The sequence below is a fragment of the Vipera ursinii genome (assembly GCF_947247035.1).
Source record: "Vipera ursinii genome assembly, chromosome: W".
Taxonomy (NCBI): Eukaryota; Metazoa; Chordata; class Lepidosauria; order Squamata; family Viperidae; genus Vipera; species Vipera ursinii.
In genome coordinates, this window is record NC_139522.1 from 37,759,179 (window position 1) to 37,771,771 (window position 12,593).

General features: G+C 48.1%; 1 protein-coding gene across 1 annotated transcript in view; it reads right to left on the minus strand.

Annotated features, from left to right (window-relative positions):
- LOC310648256 (nucleolar transcription factor 1-like) overlaps positions 1-12,593 on the minus strand; it is a 254,864-nt gene that overhangs the window by 107,241 nt on the left and 135,030 nt on the right. The window contains exon 12 of the mRNA XM_083376002.1: positions 3,077-3,190. Within this exon, the coding sequence (XP_083232128.1) occupies positions 3,077-3,190 (114 nt within the window). The remainder of the gene's footprint in view (positions 1-3,076; positions 3,191-12,593) is intronic.

A 12,593-nucleotide genomic window follows, 5' to 3' on the forward strand; every position in this document is an offset into this window, starting at 1 on the left:
ACCCCGACGGCCTTCCCGCCCCCGGAGACGCCCCGGTGGCCAGGGAAAAAGGGCCTGCCGCGACCTCGGCTTCTCTCTGCGCTGCGAGCACCGCTCGGTTGCCAGGCGGGCTCCGAGTGGCAATTTTCTTGGCCGCTGCACGGAAAGGGCTCGTCTTGAATTCTTCCCGGATGTTTCTGGTTGGTCCCCTCTCAAGTGCTAACCAGGAATGCAGGTGAAGCCCTTGGTATGTGACAGCCGAGAAAATTGCCTTTCAAAGCCCCTTTGTGCATTGGTTCTTTTGTCAGCCAGAAACAATTGGTTGTGACCATCTACCTGGGCACCCTCTACTCTTCAGCAGCCTCAAGGCCAGGCAAGGGGTGGGGGGTGCGGCTAGCGGGTTGGGCATGCAGCGCTGGTTCTTTCCTCGGCAGGGGGGAAGGTGAGGCAGCGGCGGGGCAGAATTTGTGAAGTGGTGGAAGTGTGTGAGCTGTTACCAGAGAGTCTGACCTTGTCAAAGCAAATAACAGTTTCCATCTTCCAAGGTCAAACAGAAAATGGCGACTATAAATAAGAAAAGGAAAGTTGACAGTGAGGGCTGCCGTTTCCAGGAAAGGTGGAAAGTGGATTTTTTTTTCACTGAAATACGGAATCGCTGTGTTTGTCTGATATGTCAAGAGACTGTGGCCGTTTATAAAGAATTTAATATCAAAAGACACTACCAGACAAAACATAGCACATATGACAAACTAACAGGGCGCGACCGCAGTGAAAAGTTGAAGCAACTTGAAGCAGTTTTAATGTCACAACAGCGATTTCTCACAAGAGCCCGTGAGTCAAATGAAAATGCCACAAAGGCAAGCTATGACGTGGCAATGTTAATTGCTAAAAATTGCAAGTCTTTTGCTGAGGGTGATTTTATTAAAGAGTGCGTTATGAAAATGGTTGAAAATATCTGTCCCGAGAAGAAGCAAGAGTTTGCCAACATTTGCCTGGCTCGTAACACTATAGCACGGAGAATTGAAAATATTTCATCAGATATTAAGAGACAGTTGACGTCCAAAGGACAGTATTTTGACTTCTTTTCAATAGCCTGTGATGAAAGCACAGACCTATCTGACACAGCTTAGTTGCTGATTTTTTTGAGAGGGGTGGACGATGAAATAAATGTGACTGAAGAGCTACTTGACCTCCAGAGCCTTACGGACCAAACTAGAGGAAAAGATTTATTTGTTGCTGTTAGTTCCGCAATAGATGACATGAAACTGCCCTGGAACAAAATTACTGGGATTATTACTGATGGGGCACCTGCTATGGCTGGTGAACGAAGTGGCTTATCAACCCTAATCTGTAACAAGGTGATTGAAGAAGGAGGCAAAGCTATTAAACTCCATTGTATCATTCATCAACAAGTTCTCTGTGCTAAATATCTCAAATATGATCATGTTATGAAACCGGTTGTAAAGACTATTAATTTTATTCGCGCTAAAGCTCTGTACCACCGCCAGTTTAAACAGTTTCTACTGGACATCCAGGCTGAATATGAAGATGTTTTATATCACAACGATGTAAGATGGCTCAGTCGAGGGTCTGCGCTGCAGCGTTTCTACTCTCTCAGAAAGGAAATAAAAGAATTCTTGGAAACAAAGGGACAACCGATGCGAGAACTATCTGATCCTATTTGGCTGGCTGATTTGGGGTTTCTAGTTGACATAACAAAGCATCTGAATGTACTAAACACGAGTCTTCAGGGAAAAGATGCAGCGGTGAACCAGCTTTATTCACACATCAAGGCCTTTGGAACAAAGCTGCAACTTTTCCAAAGGCATTTGTCACAAACACAGCCCAATACCATACATTTCCCAGCATTGCAGGAAATAATGAACAGTTTTTCACAGGACAATATCAGTGTGCAAATGAGCAGGTATGCAGCAGACATCGCATCTCTGGCTGGAGAGTTTAAACGGCGCTTTCAAGATTTTGCAGCTATTGAAAAGGAGATCAGCCTTTTCTCCTCTCCATTCTCTGTTGACCCCGATGATGCTCCAGATCAGCTGCAGCTTGAGCTCATTGAGCTGCATTGTGACAGCGAGTTACGCAGTCGTCACCAACAGCTCTCTCTTGTGAACTTTTACCGCCAACTGGATAAGGGCAGGTTTCAGGAGATTCGGACATTTGCTAAGAAAATGCTGAGCTTGTTTGGCTCAACATATTTGTGTGAGAAGACATTCTCTGCTATGAACTTTAACAAGAACCGTGTGAGGACAAGACTAAGTGACTCTCATCTGCGTGACATTTTGCGCATCAAAACCAATGCCTTTGTACCAGACCGAGCCTATTTGCTGCAGTACAGATCTCAGTTTCACCCTTCACATTAGTGCAGGTAAGTTTTTTTTTAAATTTATTTAAAATACATTGTGAAAACTCAGCTGCCAGTTGATCTTAATGTTATAAAATGAAAAGTATGCCATTTGCAATTAACTTGGCATAAAATAATTCATTTGCATTTAATTGCAATTGTTCAAAGAATGTTCGGAAAAATGTTCGGCCCTCCAGCATGTTCACTTCATCCAATCTGGCCCTCTTTGAAAAAAATTTGGACACCCCTGTTCTATGTACACTCCTTGTTTTATTGATTGCATGTAATATTCTAATTTTCTGAGATTGTGGATTTGGGGTTTTCATGAGCTGTACACCATAATCATCACAATTATGACAAATCACGGCTTGAACTATCTTGCTTTGCATGTAATGAGTCTATCTCATATATTAGTTTCCACTTTTAAGTTGCATTACTGAAATAAATGAACTTTTGCAAGATATTCTAATTTTTTGAGTTTCACCTGTATTTTAACTGATTAACAGTTAATACATTAAAAGGTAAATTATTTATTAATCACATTTTCTCTAAGTCTGCTGGACTGTTTGGGGAATGGTGGCATCATGTTTAGTAATAAAATTTCTAAAGCAAGTCCAGCAGCCATTTAAAATGAAGTTTTGAGGCTGGTTTAAAGGTCAGATTCATCCCACTGCTTCAGTGTAAAAATGCATCCATATCCACAGTAAGTAATGCCCCTGAAGTGTGTAGGTCACCCACCTTGTGGGCATCTGGTGATGACTTCTTAGAGGTAGGGCTGGTGGCACCCTTCTTGTTTATTCCCAGCATTTTTTCCTCTCCCAAAACCCTCTGTTGTTCCTCTTCAGGCAGGCTCTAAAAGATAATCACAATCTTTTTTAAAAGGTTATAGAATCACAACATTGGCATATTTGTAATTTCCCTATTTAGCAAATAAACCTGTATGTGATTAGGCAGCCTTTTCAGTATTAACAGAAATCTCCATAGCTGCCTATTCATTTTCTTCTGAGAAGCATACTTTCCCAAGAAGGTGCTACATTAGTAGTACAGGTAGTCCTTGCTTAGCAAGTGCCTTGAACAGCAACTATTCACAGTTATGATGGTGATGAAAAATAACTTTGCAACCAATGCCTGCATTTATAACCTTTGCGGGCCTATAAAGCAAAGAAAAGCTGAAGTAAGACTGTAAGCATAGCTGTGGTTTTACTTAACAACCACTCTGCTTAATGACCGAGATCCCAGTCCCAATTGTGGTCACTGAACAAGAGCTACCTATATAGCATCTGCACTGTATTAATCTTTTACCTGTTCTTCCCTGTCTAGGAATAAGAAATCCCCTCTGAAGATCACTGAAAAACTCATAAAATCTGCTGAAGGGAGAGGAAGACATATATACAATCTTGTTTATACTACCCACAACCTTTTTCAAGGTGCTTTGTATGATTGATGTTCCAAAATATAGAAGAAATTTGTGAGGTGATCTCACGATGGATTGTTAAAGGTGCTTCCAAGTAAAAGCATCACGCAGAGATGCAATCATATTAGCTTTATTCAATGATAGATCAAAGAGAAAGAAATACTTGGCATGAAAGCATTCATGCCTGCATGTGAGAGAGAAATAAAATAAAAGCAAGCTAGCATTACATAACTAAAACAGAAGAAGGACTAGGGGCTAGGAGTAGAGGTAGAACTGGAAGAAGAAGCAGAACAAAGAGCAGCCCCTCGTGCAGAGGTATTTATGGGGGGTCTTGGTCCCTCCCTGACCATAAAACTCTCTCGCCAATGGGGCTGTCGGGTCTGAGACCCTTGGCTCATCAGTGGAAGCAAAGAAGCCTCTTTGCTCCCATCTGATGACCTTTTTGGGGAACTGCCAATGGCTGGCACAAAACATCTAACAATTCCCCTTCTTGCCAGCCAATGACAGGGACCAGTGAATGTATGTGAGGGGCGAGCAGGTGTCATAGACATGCATAAAAACATTCAGAAGGCCAAACACAAACGCTTACACAGAAGGTTGTGCCGGTCAATGGGAACAGACTTGGTAAACAGATCAGCTATCTGGTCAGCTGTATTGCAGTGCTCAACATGTATAAAACCCTTTTTGGTAAGCTGCCTGACATTTTTATAGCGTATGTCTATATGGCGAGATCTAGATCCTACTGCATAAGCGCCCGAGATTGCAATTGCGGCCGTGTTGTCCTCTAGAATTTGGATGGGCAGAGGGGGAGATGCCCAGATGCTTGTTATCAGCTCATTGAACCAAGTCAAATCATTGGCCGTGTCTGACAGGCTGGCATATTCAGCCTCGGCCGTGGAGCAAGAAATAAATTTTTGCTGCCTAACATGCCAATGTATTGGGCAGCCATTTAGCAATATGAGGAAACCAGAAGTGCTCCGTCTACTTTTGGTGTCGCCAGCCCAGTCTGCGTCTGAGTAAGCGGAGAGCTGGGCCGTCTTCCCCTTCTCTGGTTCTAGCATAAGGAGGGCATCAGCTGTGCCCTTAAGGTATCTAAGCACCCTTTTAACAGCAGTCCAGTGGAATTCCTTTGGGTGTTCCACGTGCCTGGACAATAGATTCACAGCTAAAGCTATGTCAGGTCTGCTCCAATTGCTGATGTATAGCAAGGAGCCAATCACAGATCTGTAAAGCGTGTTATCTGTGAACTCAGGACCGTCCTTATGGGTGTGGTTGTAAAAGTCGCTTTGCATTGGACTATGCGTAGGATTAGATTCTGTCATTTTGCATTTGGCCAGTAATTCCTCTATCTTTTCTTTTTGAGATAGAGCGAAACCCCCCTTAGTGGCCAAAATATGCACACCCAAGTACTTGTCAACCCGCCCCAAAGACTTCAGAGTAAACTTTTCTTCCAGGGCCTTGGCAAATTCATCACACCCTTTCTTCTTAGGCCCTACATATAATAGGTCGTCCACATAAACTAAAACCCGTTCTGTGGTTCCCTTGGAATTGCGTGTGAAGACACATTCATCTGCATGAGATGTGGTGAAACCAACTTGTTCTAAACTCTTTCTAAGACAGTCATACCATAATTTCCCTGACTGCTTGAGACCATATAACCCTTTGTGGAGCAACCATGTATTTCCCCCTTCTTACTGGTAGCCAGGAGGAGCCCTCACGTAGATCTGCCGGTCCAAGTTGGCATAGAGGTAAGCCGTCTGGATGTCGAATTGGAAGACTTCTTCTCCCAGAGCGGCTGCAGTCACGAGGGCGGCCTTGACGCTCTCTGCCCGGACGGTTGGAGAGTAAGTCTCCGAGTAGTCTTCCATATAGCGCTGAGCGAAGCCCTGGGCTACCAAACGGGCCTTATATAGGTAGAGGCCATTGGCAAGTGGTTTGGCCTTGTAAACCCACCTTGTGCCAATGACTTTCCTCTCCTTTGGTGATTGCTGGGGGGTGAAGACTTTGAGTTTATTTAAGCTCTGCATCTCCTCCATCGCGAGCTGCCATTTCTCCTGCTCTTCGATGGGCAGCTCCTGGATGTCAGAGAAGGATTTTGGGGTGACCACAACGCTGTTGACAGACGCGATGTGGCCAATGTCAATTCTCTTTGGCGGGACCCCTTTGTTGGACCGCTTTGACCTCCTTACCTTCTGCCACTCACCGCTCTTTTCTTCCGTGGGTCTCTGAGGCGTCGCTGGGGGTAAAGACGGCGTGTCTTCCTCCGTGGGACTGGACGCACCGTCTTGTTCCTCACTTTCGTCGGTGGCAGGGTACGTGGTCGCCTCTGGTGATGTCGTGGTCGGTGTGTCCTTGCTGGGTCGGTTGGCATATGGGCTCAGATCATTTGAGTGGATCTGAGTCCAATTGGAGTCCTCTTCAAAAGAGGCAGATTGGGAAGTCACAGGCCTGCCCCCTTCTCCCAGGAAACGATAGGCCTTGGAGCCAGGAGCATAGCCCAAGAACCTTAGTCTCTGGGAAACAGATCTCCCCTTCTTCCGCAGCTGCTTGGGGATGTGCACCCATGCGTAGGAACCAAAAACACGCAAATGTCCCAGGTTTGGTTTCCTACCGTGAACCAGGAAATATGGGGTCTGGTTCACAACACTGCTCCAGGTGCGGTTTAAGGTGTAATTGGCATAGTGGATTGCCTCTCCCCAGTATGATTCTGAGACACCTGCGTCCGCAATCAGACTACGCATCATGGTTTGCAGAATTCCATTTCTTTTCTCAGCTACACCATTTTGTGAAGGGGTGAATGGTGCAGTAAGAAAATGGCGGATGCCCTTACGCCTTACCCAGTCCTGGAACTTTTGAGACATGAACTCAGCCCCGCGATCGCTCTGCAATTGTGCGATCTTGGTCTTGTACTGGGTCTCTACGAAGTTGTACAGTGACTTTATGGCGTCAAAGGCTTCAGATTTTTCTGTGAGGGTATACACGTGGCCGTATCGTGAAAAATCATCAACGGCAGTGAGAAAATACTTTTTCTTTCCTAGGGATGGTGTGAAAGGCCCAACCAAATCAACATGTACTAGTTGGTACGGGTACTGAGCTTTACGCAATGACACCTTTGGGGTAGGGGCAGCCTTCCTCTTTGTTTTCTTGCAAATGGCACAGTCCAGAAACACGTCACAATCCTTGAGCTGGACTCCCTCAGCAAATTCTCCCATCCTTTTAACTACAGGGAAGCTCGCATGACCTAATCTTCTGTGTAAAAGATGAGCACACTTATCGTGGAGCGGCTTCCCCAGTGACACCCTCTTGGCTCTAGTTGCTTTGATTGGTGCTGTAGGTGCCTGCTGAGATTCAGGCTCCTTGCCCACACTGCCCTTGGAAAGCCTTGGGGCAGGCTGTGGTGGCTTGGGAGAAAAATATGGTAAGCCATTTATGATGGCAATATTTCCAATGACCTTCTGGTTCCGGGTGACATGACCTCCCCCCTTGCGAAATAAAACTTCCACTTTGTCATCGTCACATAATTTGGTAATGCTTAATAGGTTGTTGGCAATGGAGGGAGCATGCAAAACACCTTCAACTTTTCCAAGTCCAGGTACAGAAACAACGCCCTCTCCAACAACTGAAGCTGTATCACCATTTGCCACTTTGACAGTTGAGTTAATATTCTTTAACCTTTTAAAACCTTGACTCATATTAGTGATGTGAGAAGAAGCTCCAGAGTCCAGTAACCATAAGTCAGTGGAGCTATCAGCCTTTGTTGTGGGGGTGAGGGAACAAGTATGCAGAAAATTTCCTTTGCCCCTGCCACGCCCCCTTCCTTGCCCCTTGCCCCTTACTTGATTGGGACCACGTTTAGGGGCTTGATGTTGATGGGGGCAGTCTTTCTTGAGGTGCTCCTCAGAGCCACAGATGAAACACTTAAGTAGAGCATTAATTTGCTCTGAGTTGTGGCGCCCCCTTCTGGCTTGCTGAGTGGTGACTCTGGCGTATTCTCCGGCATCTCGTCTCCTCCTAACCTCCTCGATGAGTCTCCCTGTGAGGTAGGACAGATTTATGTCTTCCCTCTTGACCGCTTCGAGTGAAACAATGAAATTGCTCCAACTCCTGTCTAGGGAAGCAAAAATGATCGCGACCATGTTCGCTTCAGTTACTGGAAAATTTCTGGACATCAATTCTGCCCTGAGTGCCTTTAATTTTGCAAGATGTTCAGGCATGCTGGCACCAAACCTCAGTCTGGTTGTATAAAGCTCGGTTGTATATCTGGTGATGGAACCAATGGTATTGCTGTTGAATAAATTGTATAATAGCTGCCAAACTTCATTAGCTCTGAGTCCTGCTGGGATGCTGGAGAACAAGTTATTATCCAGCGAACTGAGCAGAGCAGAGTAAGCCTGCAAATGTCGCCACTCTTCTTGACGTCCCCATGGGGGAGGGGGTGGTTTCTGAACCATTTGTAGAGTCCCATTCTTTAAGAGATATACCTGTATATCTCTACTCCAACTGTTATAATTCTCTCCCCCCAGTTGCAGCTTTTTAAAGTCGCTTGGAAGATTTGCTGCTGGAAAAAAGTCCCTCTCAGATCCGTTTTCAAAAATCTCAGAAATGTCCATCGACATAAAAGGGAAAGGGGTCCCTCTAGTGGTCGAGGATGGAATTTTTTCTTGATTATTTAGTAACTCCAAATGGGCGTGCCCGGAAACCATGTGATCCGGGGGAGGGCGTTGTTCAGGATTTCTCCCTTCTTCCCATGAGGCATTGGGGGGGGCGGAGCCCAGATTTGCCGGCTTGCAGTTGCTGCAATGATTCCTCCAGGGGTTTGCAAGCACATGGATTGCCTGGATTGCCTTGATAAGCCCATCGCTGGTCCTGAAGACCTGAAGAGAAGGTGGGAGGCCGCGGGGGTTGATTGTTGGGAGGCTCCAGGCTGGACCCCCCCCGGCAGTTGGGCCCTGGGGAGAGGATGGGAGGCCTTGGAGGGGGGGTGGGCACCTCCGATGCTGGGGCCGCTGTCTTGCTGGCCTCTAGGGCTGTAGTCAGGGCTTGTATGGCTGTCTCAAGAACTGTTGTAACAGTTTTGGCTGGACAGACTTCATTGCCATCATAGGATTTTAGGCTTTGTGGTGGGGAGGACCCAGGAATTTGCATGCTACTTTGGCCGGATGCCAGGGATTGCATGCTATTTCGGCTGGATGCCAGGGATTGCTGGCTTTCCAGGCTTAAAAGAGGCTTGTCTTTGCTAGACCGTGTGGGCTTACTGGGGGCCGCCATCTTGTTTCCTGTGCCAGACCATGTGGGCGGAGCCATCTTGTTTCCGCTTGCCTCAGGAAGCTGTAGCTCACAGCTGGGCGGGGGGGGTTCGCGCCAAAAGCCCTGGGGTCCCGGGGTCACTAAGGGTGGCGGGCGCCATATTTGGAGGCCTCGTGGTCTCTAGGGAAAGACTCACCAGGGTTTCTGAGGCTTTCTGCGCTGTTTCCTGGGCTGTCTTCCCCCTCCCCTGCATTGCAAAGATCTTTACAAGCAGCTCTTCACGTTCCTGTGCAGTCAGCTTACTCACGCGGCTTTTGGCTTCAGCCAGGTCCGTCTCTGCAGCATCTGAGCAATCTTGGGCAGTCTGCAAGCCTTCTATGCTCTCCTCTGTGGCGTTCAGGGAGAGGGAGGCATGCAGTGCACTCCCAGATGTTCTGCTGGATCCTCTGACGGGGTGGAGGTCATCTGTGCTCTCACCTGCAGCGGTGGTTGCTTCAGGAACTGAAGGCTTGGATGTAGGCAGGCATGCCGTCTGTGATCGATGACTTCTGGTCACGATAGGAGAAGTCCTGCCATCTGTAATAAATGGATTTGAGCCGGGTCTTCCAGAGATCTTGTTGGCTGGCTTGGAAGCGTTCCTTTAAACCATCCTCTGGCTACCAACTTGTGAGGTGATCTCACGATGGATTGTTAAAGGTGCTTCCAAGTAAAAGCATCACGCAGAGATGCAATCATATTAGCTTTATTCAATGATAGATCAAAGAGAAAGAAATACTTGGCATGAAAGCATTCATGCCTGCATGTGAGAGAGAAATAAAATAAAAGCAAGCTAGCATTACATAACTAAAACAGAAGAAGGACTAGGGGCTAGGAGTAGAGGTAGAACTGGAAGAAGAAGCAGAACAAAGAGCAGCCCCTCGTGCAGAGGTATTTATGGGGGGTCTTGGTCCCTCCCTGACCATAAAACTCTCTCGCCAATGGGGCTGTCGGGTCTGAGACCCTTGGCTCATCAGTGGAAGCAAAGAAGCCTCTTTGCTCCCATCTGATGACCTTTTTGGGGAACTGCCAAAACTGCCGCCCCAGGCGCCTAATGGACCCGGATCGATTCCAGAGGGCGCTTGGGCCTATACCTATCACCCTTACCCACAGCCCAGTCGATGCTCTGGTGCAGGCCTGGGAAACGGCTGCCACCAGGGCACTTGACTGCGTTGTACCCATGCGACCTCTGACCCGGCGCAGATCCCGTTGGGCCCCATGGTTCTCTGTGGAGCTCCGGGAGATGAAGCGTCGGAGACGAGGTCTAGAGAGTGGTTGGAGATCCAGCCGATCCGAATCCGACCGATTGCAGTTAAGAACCTTTATAAGGTCTTATCTTGCGGCGATAAGGACGGCGAAGTCTAACTACTTTGCCACCCTTATCGCGTCCGCAGATAATCGCCCGGCCGCCCTGTTTAGGGTGACTCGCTCCCTCCTTAACCAGGAGGTGAGAGAGGATCCCTTACAGGGACGAGCCGAGGAGTTTAGTCATCATCTGGCGGACAAAATCGCTCGGATCCGGACCGGCCTGGACTCTGACTGGGCAGAGTCTGATGTGGAGGAATCAGGCGGTCTTGAGCACGTTATCTGGACTGAGTTCAACCCTGTTTCCCCTGATGATGTGGACAGGATCATGGGGAGACTGAGCACCACCACCTGTTTGTTGGATCCGTGCCCCTCCTGGCTAGCTTATGCGGCTCGGGAGGGAACACGAGGCTGGTTCCATGCAGTAATAACTGCTTCTCTGAAGGAGGGTGTCTTCCCTGCCGCCTTGAAGGAGGCGGTGGTGAGACCCCTTCTCAAGAAGCCTGCTTTGGACCCGGCTGCTTTAGACAACTACCGTCCAGTCTCCAACCTTCGCTTTCTGGCAAAGGTTGTTGAGAGTGTGGTGGCGCATCAGCTCCCTCTGTTCCTGGAGGAAACTGATTATCTGGACCCGTACCAATCGGGTTTCAGGCCCGGACACAGCACGGAAACGGCATTGGTCGCGCTGGTGAATGATCTCTGGAGGGCAAGGGACAGGGGTTGCTCCTCTGTCCTGGTCCTATTAGATCTCTCAGCGGCTTTCGATACCATCGACCATGGTATCCTGCTGCGGCGTCTTAGGGGGTTGGGAGTGGGAGGCACCGTTCTACGGTGGTTCTCCTCCTACCTCCAGGGCCGCTCGCAGTCGGTGTTGACAGGAGGGCAGAGATCCGCCCCGAGGTCTCTCATTTGTGGAGTTCCTCAGGGGTCGGTCCTCTCGCCTCTCCTGTTCAACATCTATATGAAGCCGCTGGGCAAGATCATTCGTGGTTTTGGGGTGGGGTATCACCAGTACGCTGATGATACCCAACTTTTTCTTTCCACCCCGAACCAATCCAGTGATGCCCTCTCCGTGATGTCCCGGTGCCTGGAGGCGGTTCAGGTCTGGATGGGGAGAAACAGGCTTCGTCTCAATCCCGCCAAGACTGAGTGGCTGTGCATATCGGCATCTCGGGTTAACCAAGTTATTCCACCTCTAACGATGGGGGGTGAGGTGTTACCCCCCGTTGATAGGGCTCGCAACCTGGGTGTCCTCCTGGACTCACGGCTCACTTTTGAAGACCACATAGGAGCCGTGACCAGGGGGGCTTTTGCTCAGGTTCGCCTGGTGCGCCAGTTGCGTCCCTATCTGGACCGAGATGCCCTACGCACAGTTACTCATGCGCTTGTGACCTCCCGTTTGGACTACTGTAACGCTCTCTACATGGGGCTGCCCTTGAAGACCACTCGGAGGCTTCAACTGGTGCAGAATGCGGCCGCGCGAGTTGTAATGGGGGTCTCCCGATACTCCCATGTAACACCTCTACTCCGTGAGCTGCATTGGCTTCCGGTTGCCCTCTGGGTGAAATTCAAGGTGCTGGTTATTACCTATAAAGCCCTACATGGCCTGGGTCCGGGCTATTTGAGGGAACACCTGCTGCCGGCATCAAACGCCCTTCGCCCAGTGCGCTCCCACAGGGAGGGTCTGCTCAGGGTTCCGCCGGTAAGAGATTGCCGGCGGGTGACACCCAGGGATAGGGCCTTCTCAGTGGGAGCGCCTGCCCTCTGGAACCAGCTGCCGGTGGAGCTGAGAACTTCCCCCGACCTCCGATCATTCCGCCGGGGCCTGAAGACCTGGCTCTTTGAGCTCTCGGGCCCAGGCTGAGGAGAAATTTTTAATTGGGGTTTTAAGTGTACAGGGTCAATTTAATATTTTTTAATTTGGTTTTTTAACTTTTGTATGGTGGATTTTTTAATTCCCTGTAAACCGCCCTGAGTCCTCAGGGAAAGGGCGGTATATAAATGTAACTAAATAAAATAAATAAAATAAATAAAATAAAACATCTAACAATTTTTGCCCAGAATTTTTTTTTCTAGAAACCCAGCATGATCCACCCAAACCATAAAGACTGGCATGTAATACATGGAAACTGCTAGAATGTATTTTCAAATATTTATCAGCTCAAATATTGTGCAAAAATAAAAGTGGACATAAACACAACTGCTAAGGAAAAAGAATTCAGGTTTGTTAAGAGGAGATTGAGCTTTGTCACT